The sequence below is a fragment of the Microtus ochrogaster genome, unplaced genomic scaffold, assembly GCF_000317375.1.
Source record: "Microtus ochrogaster isolate Prairie Vole_2 unplaced genomic scaffold, MicOch1.0 UNK1, whole genome shotgun sequence".
NCBI classification, from domain to species: Eukaryota; Metazoa; Chordata; class Mammalia; order Rodentia; family Cricetidae; genus Microtus; species Microtus ochrogaster.
Window position 1 is genome coordinate 28,492,700 of NW_004949099.1, and position 14,729 is coordinate 28,507,428.

General features: G+C 48.6%; 1 protein-coding gene across 2 annotated transcripts in view; it reads left to right on the forward strand.

Moving 5' to 3' along the window:
- Hrh1 (histamine receptor H1) overlaps positions 1–5,665 on the forward strand; it is an 89,967-nt gene extending 84,302 nt beyond the window's left edge. For both annotated transcript variants that reach the window (XM_005365029.3, XM_026788023.1), the window contains exon 2: positions 2,312–5,665. In XM_005365029.3, coding sequence (XP_005365086.1) covers positions 2,347–3,804 — 1,458 coding nt within the window. In that variant the 5' untranslated portion in view covers positions 2,312–2,346 and the 3' untranslated portion in view covers positions 3,805–5,665. The remainder of the gene's footprint in view (positions 1–2,311) is intronic.
- Positions 5,666–14,729: the final 9,064 nt, after the last annotated feature.

The following is a 14,729-nucleotide window of genomic DNA, read 5'->3' on the forward strand; positions in this document are numbered from 1 at the left end:
TTCTGTGATGTAAATACCCCAACAAGAGCAATTTAAGGCAGAGTTATTTTGGCTCACAGTTCTTGCTTTCAGCTCATGGGGGCGTGGATCACAGCAGGAGGGAGCTTGAAGCAGCTGAATCCATTGTAGCTGCAGCCAAGAAGTCAAGAACAATGAATGAATGTGTGTTCAGGTGGCTTTCTCCATTTTACACAGCCCAGGGTCCCCTAGGTGCCACCCCCTGCTGAGGTAGGCTTTCCTACATCCATTAATCTAATGAAGATAGTCTTTCTCAGGCATGCTCAGAGGCCTATCTCTCAGGTATTTCTAGAGCAGTGGTTCTCAACCTTCCTAATACTGCAACCCTTTCATAAAGTTCCTCATGTTGTCATGACCCCAACCATAAAGTTATTTTCATTGCTATTTTATAACTGTAATTTTGTTACTGTTATGAATCATAATGTAAATATCTGATATGCAGGCCATCTGATACTCCATCCCAAAGGGGTCGTGACCCACAGTTTGAGAACCACTGGTCTAGAGTCTGTCAAGTTGATAGTTGATACTATCATATTCATTTATTGGTTTGTGGAGTTCGTTTTTACTTGGTTTTGATGCTAAGGATGAAAGTGAGGCTTCCCTGCACGTTAAGCAGCTTTTGTTCTTTGCACAAAAGACATTCCACAAATATGAAGGAGAAAGGGAGATGGGGAATAGAACATGCATCAGCCAGACATGGTACACATGTATAATCTCAGCACTCAAGGGATGGAGGCAAAGGGTCAGGAGTTCAATGTCATCTTCAGCTACCTAATGACTTGAGGCCAGCCTAGGCTACATAAGACTGGTTTTTTTTTTAATTGCATTGAACTATATGTAGTAAGCAAATAAAAATTTATATTAATTTGCTTATTGTAATTTATAAAGTAATAAACAAATTAATATTTTGAAGCCATATATGGTGGCTCATACCTGCAATTCAGCTCTGGGGAGGCAGAAGCAGGGGGATTACTGCAAGTTCAAGGCCAGCTTGGTCTACGCTATAAGTTCCATGTCATTCATGCTGTACCAAGAGCTGGCTTCCAAAACACAAACAGACATCAATAAATAAATAATAAGGGGCTGGAGAGATGGCTCAGAGGTTAAGAGCATTGCGTGCACTTCCAAAGGTCCTGAGTTCAATTCCCAGCAGCCACATGGTGGCTCACAACCATCTGTAATGGGGTCTGGTGGCCTCTTCTGGCCTGCAAGCATACACACAGAAAGAATATCGTATACATAATAAATAAATATTTTAAAATAAATAAACAAATAATAGATAAATAAATAAATAACATCTTGTTCATGGTGCTGAACTGGAAACCAGAGCCTTGTTGTCGCTAATGACCCGTCTGTCCCTGAGCTATCTCCACAGTGCAAGGATCTTCCTTCTTGGGGCTATGCTACATTCAGTCCATGTCTCTGTACCTCCTTTATCCCAGTCAGGGATGCTCATAGCTCCAGGTCAGTTCTCCCTGGTCAGTGACCTAAGAAAAGAAAGAATTGAGTGACTAGGACTTAGTGTTCACCAAGACTCCAGGGTCCCTTCAGCAGCTGAGTAACAACTGAACCCTAAAGCCTAAGGTTTTCTTAACACTTTCCTGACCACCTCCGAACTACTCCAAACACCCCGTCTTCACTTCCTTCTGGAAAGAGGGTAGCGGGAAAGGGTGGTTTTCATAGTTTAGCATCTGTCACAGAGAGAATGCTTTGTTAGTCCCACTGCCTCTTTCTAGCCACAGGGCTTTGTTGTTGTTTTGTATTGTTTTTGTTTTTCTGAGACAGGGTTTCTCTCTTTAACAGCCCTAGCTATGCTGGAACTAGCTCTGTAGACCAGGCTGGCCTTGAACTCACAGAGGTCCACCTGCCTCTGCCTCCCAAGTGCTGACATTAAAGGTGTGTACTACCACTGCCCAGCTCTAGCCACAGTTTTGTCTCAGGGCCAGCAGCCAGCAAAGAGGACATAGGTGAACAAGACAAAGCTCAGGTCAATCAGGATATGTTTGAAATAAGACTTGCACAAGGTACTGATTGCCCTGTCCTGGTTAAACTCTGGCGTGCATGATCCAAGAGATCAGAGGGTCTTGTCCAGTTTATGCACTGATATTCAGAATAATGCCAGGAATCCAACAACTACCCACTGATGGAATGAGGTCAGAAGGAATGTATGAGTGACCACATGGGTCCTGATGGTGGGATGGATGCCCACTACTCCCAACAGCTCTCAGTCTGACCAGCATGATGCTCTTGGGTGACCGCTGACCTTGATCTAGTGTCGTGTCTTTTCTCCTAGGGTGGACGCCATCGTTGAAGGCTGCCCTTGTGCCAATGAGCCTTCTCAACACCTCAACCTTCGAAGACAAGATGTGTGAGGGGAACAGGACCGCCATGGCCAGCCCTCAGTTGCTGCCCCTGGTGGTGGTTCTAAGTAGCATCTCCCTGGTCACAGTGGGTCTCAACCTGCTGGTGCTCTATGCTGTGCACAGTGAGCGTAAGCTGCACACCGTGGGCAACCTGTACATTGTCAGCCTGTCGGTAGCAGACCTGATCGTAGGTGCAGTCGTCATGCCCATGAACATCCTTTATCTCATCATGGCCAGGTGGTCCCTGGGCCGCCCCCTTTGCCTCTTTTGGCTCTCCATGGATTATGTGGCCAGCACAGCATCCATCTTCAGTGTCTTCATCCTTTGTATTGATCGATACCGTTCCGTCCAGCAACCCCTCCGGTACCTGAGGTATCGCACCAAGACCCGCGCATCAGCCACCATCCTGGGGGCCTGGTTTCTCTCCTTCCTGTGGGTTATACCTATTCTTGGCTGGCATCACTTCACACTCTCACCCCCAGTGCTTCGGGAAGACAAGTGTGAGACAGACTTCTACAATGTCACTTGGTTCAAGGTCATGACCGCCATCATCAACTTCTACCTCCCCACTTTGCTCATGCTGTGGTTCTATGTAAAAATCTACAAGGCCGTGCGGCAACACTGCCAGCACCGCCAGCTCACCAATGGCTCCCTCCCTTCCTTCTTAAAGATCAAGTCGAAGTCAGAGGATATCAAGGAGGGTACCAAGAAACCTGGGAAAGAGTCTCCCTGGGGGGTCCTGAAAAGGCCATCAAGAGACCCTAGTGGAGGCCTGAATCAGAAATCGACATCCGAAGACCCCAAGATGAACTCTCCGACTGTCTTCAGTCAAGAGGAGGATAGAGAAGCAGTCACGCGCCACTGTTTTCATCTTGACATCACACAGGCTATGGCTGAAGGGGGTGGCAGGGACTCAGAGACCAATGACCAGGCCCTGAGCCAGCTCAAAATGGATGAGCAGAACCTGAATGCTTGCCGGCGGATCAGTGAGACATCAGAGGACCAGACCTTGGTGGATCGACAGTCCTTCTCACGGACCACAGACTCTGACCCCAGCACAGAGCCAGGGCCGGGCAGAGACAAACTGAGAAGTGGATCTAACAGCGGCCTAGATTACATCAAGATCACCTGGAAGAGACTCCGCTCACATTCCAGACAGTATGTGTCTGGGCTGCACTTGAACCGAGAACGGAAGGCAGCCAAGCAGTTGGGTTTTATCATGGCGGCCTTCATCCTTTGCTGGATTCCCTACTTCATCTTCTTCATGGTCATTGCCTTTTGCACGAGCTGCTGCAGTGAACCCGTGCACATGTTCACCATCTGGCTGGGCTACATCAACTCCACGCTGAACCCCCTCATCTACCCCCTGTGCAACGAGAACTTCAAGAAGACATTCAAGAAAATTCTGCACATTCGCCCCTAAGGGCTCAGCAAGAGGATGCCACGTAGTGGATGGACAGCATCTGATGTCCAAGAAGGAACCAGAGGAAGAAAGCATGGGTGTCACTAGGCCCCTGGGCGTTGGGGAATAGAATCTGAGATCCTGGACTGAGCAGTACGGAGGTGTTCCCAGGGACCGTCAGAAGAAGAGCAGATGGCGGTGGTTGGCAGAAAGATTGTACTTTGGGTAGAAAGCGGAGTATTTGAAAGAAGAAACCTGGCAGAGTATGCCTGATCCTCAGGAACTGTGGAAGTCTCAGGTGCTCATGGGAAGTCTGGCTCTCTGACCTTGAGGTCCTTAGTAACCAAAGCGGGATGTGTGGCTAGAGTTCTTCTGGAAGGTTAGCCTGGACTCTGAGACTTCCCACGCAAGAGCTATGTGACTGCAGAGACATACACACAGATGCCGTCCCCTCCCAGGAGTCACCTGAAGAGGCATGGCAGCTATTCCATGGCAACACCACTTCTCAGAACACAGTCCTTCTGAGCCTCTCCTGTAGCTTTCTCCAGAGCTGTCTGCCCCACCCTGGAACCTGCCTTACCTGTGTCTCAGAGTTGCTAGGAAATTAGACAGCTTGCAAGTCTGTCATTCTCAACTCCTGATTCCTTTTGGCTCTTAAAACAGTAGCAAAACCAGTAGCAAAACCAGCAACAACAACACACAGTGTCAAAAACTGCCCTCGAAAGTCAGGAGGAGAGAGAAGTGGTTTTTCAATGATTGCATCTTAAAAGCAAAGCAAAAGAAAGGCAGGAGAGCCTTGTTTCCTGGGAGCTCCACCAGGGGGCTCTCACTCAAAGCCTGCGGAGTGACAAACTGAGAAACGGGCATGGGAGATGAGGTTCCTGAAATGGGTTGACACTGTGAGAACCTTAGGATGAGAATGCTGTGTGGTCCCAGCTCCTTGTCACCAGTTTTCTCCGAAAGGAAAAAAAAAATGCATCCTGTCAAGTACTCGTGGTGTTCCCCCAAAGAGGTGACAGTTTCCCAAGCAGCTGACAGAGGGTGACCCTCGGAAGGGACAGTGTGGTTTCTATCTGAGACCGTATGATTTCTAGTTGCACATGCTAAGTGAATCTTTTGAAGGCATGGGAGCATCCAGTTTTATTTATGCCCCAGTCTGGCTGTGATTTATATTGTAAAATGTAATGTTAAACCTCAATGTGTGTTGTAAGTAGGAACGCCTGTAAAAGCTGGTCTTTTGTGTCCCCGTTTGCATGATCTGTCCAAGTGAGACACTTTTGCTTCCCTTAAACAGGACAGTTGGAAGAATAGTGTGACATGACCGCTTTGTGCCTACTTTTCTGAGTCCCACAGGCTGAGGGAACAGTGGAAATGAAAGCCGGACAGGAATTCTGTCTGGTTTCTGCTTGTTTTGCAAATGTCCTGTCAAGTGACTTCTATTTTCAAGACTGTTCCCCTCTCACCTTGCCTTGCATCCTGGGATTCTCTTCATGCTCAGGCTCCGGGAATCTTGGGGACTTTACTGCTGGGTTTAGAGGCTGCTGCTGCTGCTCCATTTCCAGAAGCTCAGAGAAGCCTGCGAGCGAGCGCCTCCCCAAGGTGCCTTGGGATGGAAGGACACTTAGAAGGATTGCTCTGGAGTGGCTGAGTGCCATCATGCATGGGGTGAACAGCACAGACAGCAGGTGCAGAGAAATGGCTATGCAGAGAAAAGAGCTTTAACTTGGAGTCTTGCAAGGACAAGAAGGGATCAATAAATGCAAGTTGTCACCTAAAAAACAAGGTGCCTGTGATATGGGGCTCAGGGTTTCCAATACTTGTGTGATTACTTCTATGCAGGCTTTCACATGAACCTTAAAAACATAAAACAGAGCCGGGCGGTGGTGGCGCACATCTTTAATCCCAGCACTTGGGAGGCAGAGGCAGGCAGATCTCTGTGAGTTCGAGGCCAGTCTGGTCTACAAGAGCTAGTTCCAGGACAGACACCAAAGCTATAAAAAAGCCCTGTCTCAAAAAACAACAAAAAAAAAAACCCCAACCAAACAAAAACCATAAAACATTGGGGCTGGAATAATAGCTCAGTGGTTAAGAGCACTAACTAATCATACAGAGGACCCAGGTTCAATTCCTACCTCCTACACAGTGATTCACAGGCATCTCTAACTCTAGTTCCAGGGAACTCAAAGCACACATGTTGTACACATATCTACATGAAGGCAAATACACACACACACACACATTATAAATCTAAAATGTAAAGTTGGGACTGGAGAGATAGCTCAGTAGTTAAGAACCTGGCTGCTCTTGAAGAGGATCCAGGTTTGGCTTCTAGCACCCACATGATAGCTCACACCAGTTCCTGGGTATCAAGTACCCTCTTCTGGTATCTGTGGGCACCAGATGCACACAAAGTGCAAATATAAATACGCAGACAAAACGCTCATATACTTGTAAAAAGAAAACCAATCTTTAAAAAAAAAAGACCAGATGTGGCAGCATGCATCTTTAATCCTAGTGCTAGGGATACAGACTGGGGGTCCTTGACATTCAGTGGCCAGCTCATTGAATTAGCAAGGGTTAGGTCCAGCAAGTGACCATCTCAACCAAGATAAAGACAGATAAAAGAAGACACCAACATTTTTTGACTTCTGGGCAAACCCCCCCACAGCCACCACCACTGCCAAGTATATGCCAACAGCCAGGCTTTGTGCCTCACCTCCACTGTCTCAGAGCATACTGGATTCTCTCTGTGCTCATGGCCCGGCAAGCAGAAGCACAGAGATGTTGAGAAGCATGGGGTCCACTGTGCGACTCTGGCTGCACTTTCTCTCTGCTCTCTCAGTTCTGCTCCTGTCTTGGAATTACAAAAGCCCTGGGCTGTGGTGCAGAGATGACTCAGCCCCAGCCCATTTGGGAAGAACCGGGGTGGGTGACTTGCACAGAGTCCAGGGGAGACCAGGCTTTTGCCCTAAGTAAAAACTGGATAGAAATAAATATTAAAACCTTCCATGTAGAGGATTAAGTTATAGATAAGAGCCTGCAGACCCTCCAATTTTTTCAGGGTTCTCCCCATGGGCTGATTAACTTCAGGCAAATTCTTTGGATGGCCAGCTTGTTAAAGTTACCAGTTTCCCAAACACCAACTCCTGCATAACTATGTGCCGGGTTATGAGTTAGTTTGGGGTTGCTACTATGACAAAATACATGAGGTAGGATCCATTTTAAGGAACAGAGGTTTATACTGGCTTAGAGTTCTAGAAGTTCGGTATGAAACAACATGGTGCAGGCTCTGTTGAGGACCATCTAGGCTCCATCACATTGTAATGCATGTCTGTCTGTCTGTCTGCTCTTTCCTTAGTCTTGGATAAGCCTTCAGGATTTGGTCATTAAGCCCCATCAATGACCTTAACCACTTCCCAAAGGCCTGCATTTCCATCCACAGTGAGATTCCTTTTTTTAATCTTCTTAATTCCTTTTACATAAAACTTTTTGAGTGTTAAACTCCTGCATATGCTCATGGAAAAGACCATATTTGAACCATAGCAATTTATAATAATTCTTATGAGGTAAAGAGTTCCTTTCTGTGAGACTTTACGTAGCCCTGGCTGGCCCAAAACACACAGAGTGGTCCAGGTTGGCCTCAAACGCAAAGATCCACCAGTGCTAGGATAAAAGTATGCCCAGACACAATTTCCTTAATAATGACTTTCTAGAATTGTGATGTTATCATAACTGATGTTTTCAAAAATATGTGACGGGTGTTTGCCTGCGTGTATTTCTGTGCACCTCATTTAAACAGTGCCCATGGAGGCCAGAAAAGGGCATCAGATCCCACAGAGCTGGAGTTACAGAAGTTTTAAGTTGCCTGACGTGCGTGCTGAGAAGGTAACTCAGACCTCTGGAAGAACAGCTGGTGTTCTTAACCCACTGAGCCATCTCCCCAGGCCCGGAACTGATTGAGAAACAAGCTGCTGCTCACTGCAGGAGGGAAAAGCTGACAGGGCTGAGGGGAAAAAAAAAAAGAGGTGGAGGTGGGGAGACTGAGGTTCGGTGGGCGGGAAAGGAAACACTAAGAGAAGTCTGAAGCTGTGCCTGGAATCCTAGTTCTCCTGAGGCAGAGGCAAGGAGGATTGTAACTTCAAGTCTGAGCCCCACCTGGGCTGCACAGGAGGACTGCCTGGAGCCACAGGGAAAGAGGGGGACTAAAGGGGACAGATGGGGACATCATGAAGCAGGAAAGGGAGAGTGGATGACTGTGGTAATAAGGAACGACACTGGGGACCGCAAAGGACACAGCCCAGGACGGGGCAGAAGAGGGGAGGCAGGACGGCTGGGGAGGGGAAGGGAAATAATGGACCCAAGCAAACGCCACTCAAGAAACCCCACACCAAAGCTGGAGAGGGGGCTTTGCAGTTAAGAACTTGCACACCCTGCTCAGGCAGAAGGCCTGAGCTGACTTCCTAGCACACATCAGACTGCTCACAACTGCCTGTAACTCCAGCTCCAGGGGGCTCTGAAGACGGTAGCTTCTGCAGGCACCATCACTCACACACATAAACTCACAAATACCCCAAATTCAGGATAAAAATAAAACCTCAGAAAAAATAAAGCCTCCACCCACAGGAGAGTGGATCTGTCCACTAGGGTGTAACCAGAAGTCAAACAATACAAGCCATCCTTGACATCTGAGGAACAGAAAGTACCTTAATGCTCCTCTGGAGAGGCCTTAAAAGGAACCTATGTCTGTGTATGTACTGCATGGGCGCAATGATCGGCTGTGAAAGCTCAGGACATTGCTCTGCCACCAGGCAGCAGTTAGACCTGAGGTTTGAAGGGACGGAAATCAGCTGACACCTGCGCTCTTTAAGGGACGACTGGAAGGCTTCTGTGACCTTGCCTAAGGACGTGCTGAGCCAAGTTCAGCAGGATTTTGAGGAAACCCTCTCTGAAATAGTGTCATTGTGCCCTAACAGCTATTCTCTCACCTTATAGGGACCTCCATTCAAATGGCCAGAGTCAGGCTCAAGAATGCCCTGTGTCTACTGAGCCAGTGGGGCTTGGGGGGCTGGAGGCAGAGCTGAAGAGGAATCTACCCTGTGTAGCAGGAATACCTGGAGCCAGCGCTGACCTTTGTATTTCTTTTTTTTTTTCTTTTTTTTTTTTTTCGAGACAGGGTTTCTCCGTAGCTTTTTGGTTCCTGTCCTGGAACTAGCTCTTGTAGACCAGGCTGGCCTCGAACTCACAGAGATCCGCCTGCCTCTGCTCCCCCCCCCATCCCAGTACTGGGATTAGAGGCGTGCGCCACCACTGCCTGGCCTTGACCTTTGTATTTCTTACCCAAGGCAAAACAAGCACCAGAGTCAAGACAGTTTATAGAAGGAAGGGTTCAGGCTGACGGCTCAGGAGGGATAGAAGTCTGTCTTGGTGGGGAGCAGGAAGAGCACGCTGGGAGCCCACTTCTAAAACCACAAGCAGAAAAGGAGAAAGTGAACTGGAGGGGAGCACTTTATCTCTCAAAGTCCAACCCCAGTGACATACTTCCTCCAGGAAGATCACCTCCTAGACCACCCAGCCAGTGCCACTGAATGGTGATGAACTTTTAAAATACCTAGCTGTTTTAACTGAAACTATTACGAGTCCCAAAACGTGTTTGTTGTAACAGCTGACAGCTGTTACAGATGTGAAACATTTTACGTTATTTTGATTAATTTACTGGGACCTTTAAAAAATTCTTTCTCCTCTTGAAATATTTGTCTTGATATGTATGTGTGTGTGACTTGGTGCATGTATGTGTGCCACATGTATACAATACAAGTGGAAACCAGAAGATGGCAGCAGATCCTCTAGACCTGTAGTTACATACATACATATATACATACACACACATACAAATATGCAGACACACAGTGGAACTCAAGAAGACTTGGTAAATGTGAAATTGGGCCCAGGTCTGGGTCAGATACAAAAGAAGTAGTTAGCAGACTGATCAACAATAGACACACATAATCAGAAAATCCAAAGATTTTATGTAACAACAGTTACGTTTCAGTCTTGTCAATCAGGAGCATCTTGGAGATCTTATGGCAGGTAGCAGAGAGTATTTGTATTTCAAGGTGCCCTTGAATACATTCACTTCTAGCAACGTGGCTCACCTCCATCAAAATGTCTTATTGGGCTCATACTCCTCCATGGGATATTTGGGAACCATGGTAGGAATAAGGTATAAGTCAAGAACTACCCACTAACTCAGGGTATTTTCCATGCCAGAAAGACCGGATTGAAGTACACAGAATTGATACACACTTGGGGACTGGGGTAATAACAGAAGACACCTACAACAACACACCCCACATCACACACATACATTCATGAGATTGTGGGTGAGCAATAATATCATGTTCAAAAACTAGATTCATAAGTAAATGCAAAACATAATTTCAGGACAGGCAAGATGGCAAAGCAGTTAAAATGTTTGACTGGTCCTGAGGAGAATTGTTTTATAATATCCAGAACGCACATGATGCCCATATTCCACTGTCATTCATTTTCATGGTAGCTAACAACTATTTTGGTTGCCAAGGAGACATAGTTTCATGCAGCATACAGCCTTCAAAAAGGCCCAAACAAAATGACATAAATACATTTTTTTAAGACTCAGAGTCTCTCTGGAAGAAATGGCTGTCTTTGAAATACAGTGAGATGAGAATGGCCACAAATTACTCCCAAAACAAAACTAATGACCTCTACGACATTAATCACAAATTGAATAATTAGCAAATTTGATTTGAAAAAATGTATCAAAGAGAACAGAAAAGACCCTGAGTTCACATCTCCCTGTACTTTCCTTTGCATATCAAGGATATCCTTAACAGACAAGAAGAGATCTCTTTCATTCCAGAAGAGATCTGGGTACTGAGAAGGGAACACGCGGCTCTCATTTTATTCTCGGGGTGGTCAGGAAGGCCAGAAACCTGGGCTCACAATGGGCAATCCAGGTTGAGACCTGAGGACCAAGCCTGCATCTGAACACCCATGTCTTTCCATAGATGAGGGAGTTTTCCCAGTTACAGAAGATTCCGACCCTTCACCACCATGTCTCTACTGATACCCCGACCTGAACTAGATAGGCTCACAGAAATCCCAGGCTCAGATTTCACCGCCATCCTGCTTCTCAGGCTCTTTCCCTTCCAATTGCAAACTTTTGATTTCTATCCTCCTGTGATTTGCAGTGTCACAGCCTCGTTCATAATTGCCTGCCCTCCCTGGACCCTGGATCAGACTTGAGATGCCAATGGCCTAGAGAAAGCACAAATCTATTCCTTCCTCCCTCGAGTGACCATAGCTCCATAGAACCATAGGCAAGGCACTGTGGGCCAAGATGCTGACTTGGGTCTCAACAGCCAGCATGACTGAGGGGAGCTAGGGGACCGCAGAATGCTCGTGTGTAGGTCCAGGGGTCCTGGACGGGAGCAGTCCCCATTCATGACCCTCTGTGCTCTGGCCTCCGCTGATACAACAATGGAACTAACTTATCCATTCCCAGCGCCTGGCACGGTCTGGTGGAAGGGTCATTTGGGACAATTGTTTTCCTAATGAATCCAGCCTGAGGACACGGGTGCTGTGATTGTAGGAAGGGCACATTGTCGACAGTGTCAGCTCTCGAATGTCCTAGTCTATGCCAAGAGCATCCTGAGCTGTGTGGAGCCATCTGATCATGCAAGGGGATGTCCGCAGACCCCGGGACGCAGAGGCTTGTGGATGGATCCGTGTCAGTTCCAGGCCAGCCTGAGACATAACTAGGAGGTCAAGGACAGCCCTGGCTTTCGAACGGGACCCCCTGTCACAAACGACAACCACATCCGATTGGAGTAAAAAGAACGGTGGCAAAGTCTTCCCGAACCTCCGGGGGACCATCCCGGATTCTTCCAGACGGGTCGACACAAAAAACGTCAACCTGGGGTCGTCTAGAGTCACCAGGAGGCCGGCAGCACCTTGGTGAGAAGCCTGAGCCAGCAGTTAAAGCAGGCTGGAGTTACACCCCTCTCAGCTAGGTGCTAGGGACCCATTTTTCCCCAGGTGCCAGTGCGCATGTGCATGGCCAAAAGCCCTGTTTGAACAAGAGAGAACCGCCTTCCGGATCAGCAAGGGGCCTCGCGCCCTGGATCTAAGTTTGACTTAGACCCAGGCAGCTAGGCTGCATCTAAGTTTCAGGGGAGGCAGGGCTCTGTGGTGGTGAGTGACCTTTAGGCCTGTCCCGCCTAGAGAGACAGACCCTCTCCTAGGGAACCAGCACCTAGAGGCACTTCAAGTCAGGCCTCTCCATGGTGAGTGCTGGAAATACTGAGAGGCGGCTGGGGAGCCACAGATCCTACATAGAGCTTTGGGGTGTCTTTGAGAGGAGGCAGAAGGTCTCTCACCCTGCAACTTGTAGCCCTGCCTAGCCTGCAGCCAGGGACCTTCCTGCTTCTCACTCCTGAGTGTTGGATTTGCAAGCCTGAGCCATTCTCCCTTGTGCTTCCTGCTTTTACGAGCTTACAGTTGTGTGTGTGTCTGTGTGGTGTGTGTGTTTGAGTGTCTGCGGTGCCTCCCGTTGGCTGTTGTGCTGGGAATGGCTGCCGCTCGCGTACCCAGAGGAGACCCCAAAGAATGTTGGGTGTCCTCTATGAATTTCCGACAGGGCCCTTAGAGCCTCTCTCTACTACACTGTCAAAAAGGCAATCAATGCTGACAGCAGCTTGGCGGTCTGATCCTTCAGTCTCAGCCTCCTACAGTCCTGGGTTACTTGCAAGCATGGAACCATGCTAACATCCTACACAGATGCTGAGCTCTGTGCCCTGCTCCCCATGCTCAAGGACAGAAAGCTCTCTCCCCCACGGACTGAGCACTGAGCGGTCTCTACACCAGCCCACACCGATTCTTCTCCCTTCCCCAGAGTTCTGAGCGAAGCTCATGACATTTAATTCATATAGTAAGAGCATAGTCCTTTGGCTTTTCCCCATGGACTTAGTCTCACCATAGAACTCGGCATTTCTGGTGAGGAGTTGGTTGGCCCGAATGAGCCCAAAATCCTATAGTACTCTCCGACTCTGAGGACCCCGAAGGTCAAATGACCTAGGCTCACACTTACCATCAGCTACCAGCTTGCTGGGTCCTTTGCTCATTTCCTTCCTTGCTTACATCCTTGCTTGCTAGACAGCTTGCTTGAATGCTTGCTTCCTTACTTGCTTCAAGTCCTTCCACCTTTCTATCTTCTTTTAGTCTTCCTGGCCAGAGTCTCCTGTGGCCCCGGCCGGTCTTAAGCTCTTTCTTTTGTCCTGGATGAAAGCTTTATTTTGTGCCCTGGACTCCAAGTACGCCTCTATGGAGATCCTACCTGTTGGCCCCCACACTGGACTGCTCGGTGTTCTGACACATGAAGACAACAATGCCAGCCGTCCTTCAAAGAAGCTGGGGCACACGACTTGTATCCAGGGACATCGCCTCCTGCCAGCTTGCATATCATGCATCCGTGACCACAGCTCATGCCTTTGGCACCTGTTTATGTACTTGCGTCAAAGAGAGCTGAATGTCTGTAGGCTCACAGCACCCTATCTTTCCCTTTCATTTCATGGCTGAGCTTTACTCTTTTTGAGAAGACTTCTGGGTGCCGGGGAGCGAACACACGGCCCTCATCTCCTTCTCTGGGGTGTTCGAGATGGGTTGGTAACTTCGGCACACACTAGGCACTCCAGCTCGATACCGGAGGTGCCAGGTTGCGTCTGGAGATCCATGTATTTCCATAGGATCAGGGAGTTTTCCCAGTTGCAGAAGATTCCACTGCTTCACAGCATTGTCTCCCCTGATGACCCTAAGGGAAGGTTGATAGGCTCACAGTCAACCAAGGCTCAGGTTTCACCGCCAATCTGTTTCTCAGGCTCTTTGGATTCCAATTGGAAACTTTTCATGTCTCTCCTCCAGCAATATGCACTGGCCGAGCCTCATTCAGAGTCTGCTTGCCCTCCCTGGACGTTCCATCGGATGCCAGATGCCAATGGCCTAGAGAAAGCTCCACAAATCTGTTCCTTCCTCCCTTGAGCGACCATAGCTCCCTAGAGCCATCACCAAGGCACTGTGGGCCAGGATGGTGGCACAGGCCTCGAGAGCCAGCGTGGCTGAGAGCAACAATGTGACCCCAGAATGCTTGCATGTTTGTCCAGAGAGGCCTGGACAGGAGCTGTCCCCAGTCATGACCCTCTGTGCTCTGGCCTCCTCTGATACAGCAATGGAACTAACTTATCCATTCCCAGTGCCTGGCCCCGGTCTGGTGGTAGGGTCATTTGCGACAATTGTTTTCCTAATGAGTCCAGCCTGAAGAAAGGGGTGCGGTGATTGTAGGAAGGGCACATTGTGGACAGTGTCTGCTCTCGAATGTCCTAGTCTATACCAAGAGCATCCTGAGCTGAGTAGAGCCTTCTCGTGCAAGGGGATGTCCGCTGGCCTAGGGACCCAGAGGCTCGTGGATGGATCCGTGTCAGTTCCAGGCCAGCCTGAGACAGATCTAGGAGGTCAAGGTCAGACCTGACTTTCGATTGGGACCCCCTGTCTCCAACGATAACTACATCCGATTGGAGTAAAAAGACCTGTGAGAAAGTTTTCCCGAACCTCCGGGGGATCATCCCGGGTCCTTCCCGGCGGGTCGACACAAAAAAAACGTAACCCTAGGGTCCTCTGTTGTCACCAGGAGGCCAGCAGCGCTTTAGTGAGAAGCCTGAGCCAGCAGTTAAAGCAGGCTGGAGTTACACCCCTCTCAGCTAGGTGCTAGGGACCCATTTTTCCCAGGCGCCATGCGCATGCGCACGGCCCAAGCCACATTTGAGTAAGAGAGAACAGTCTTCCAGCACAGCGTGGGGCCTCGCGCCTTTGCTCAAAGCAGGACAGAGACCCTGGCAGCTAGGCTGCCTTTAAGT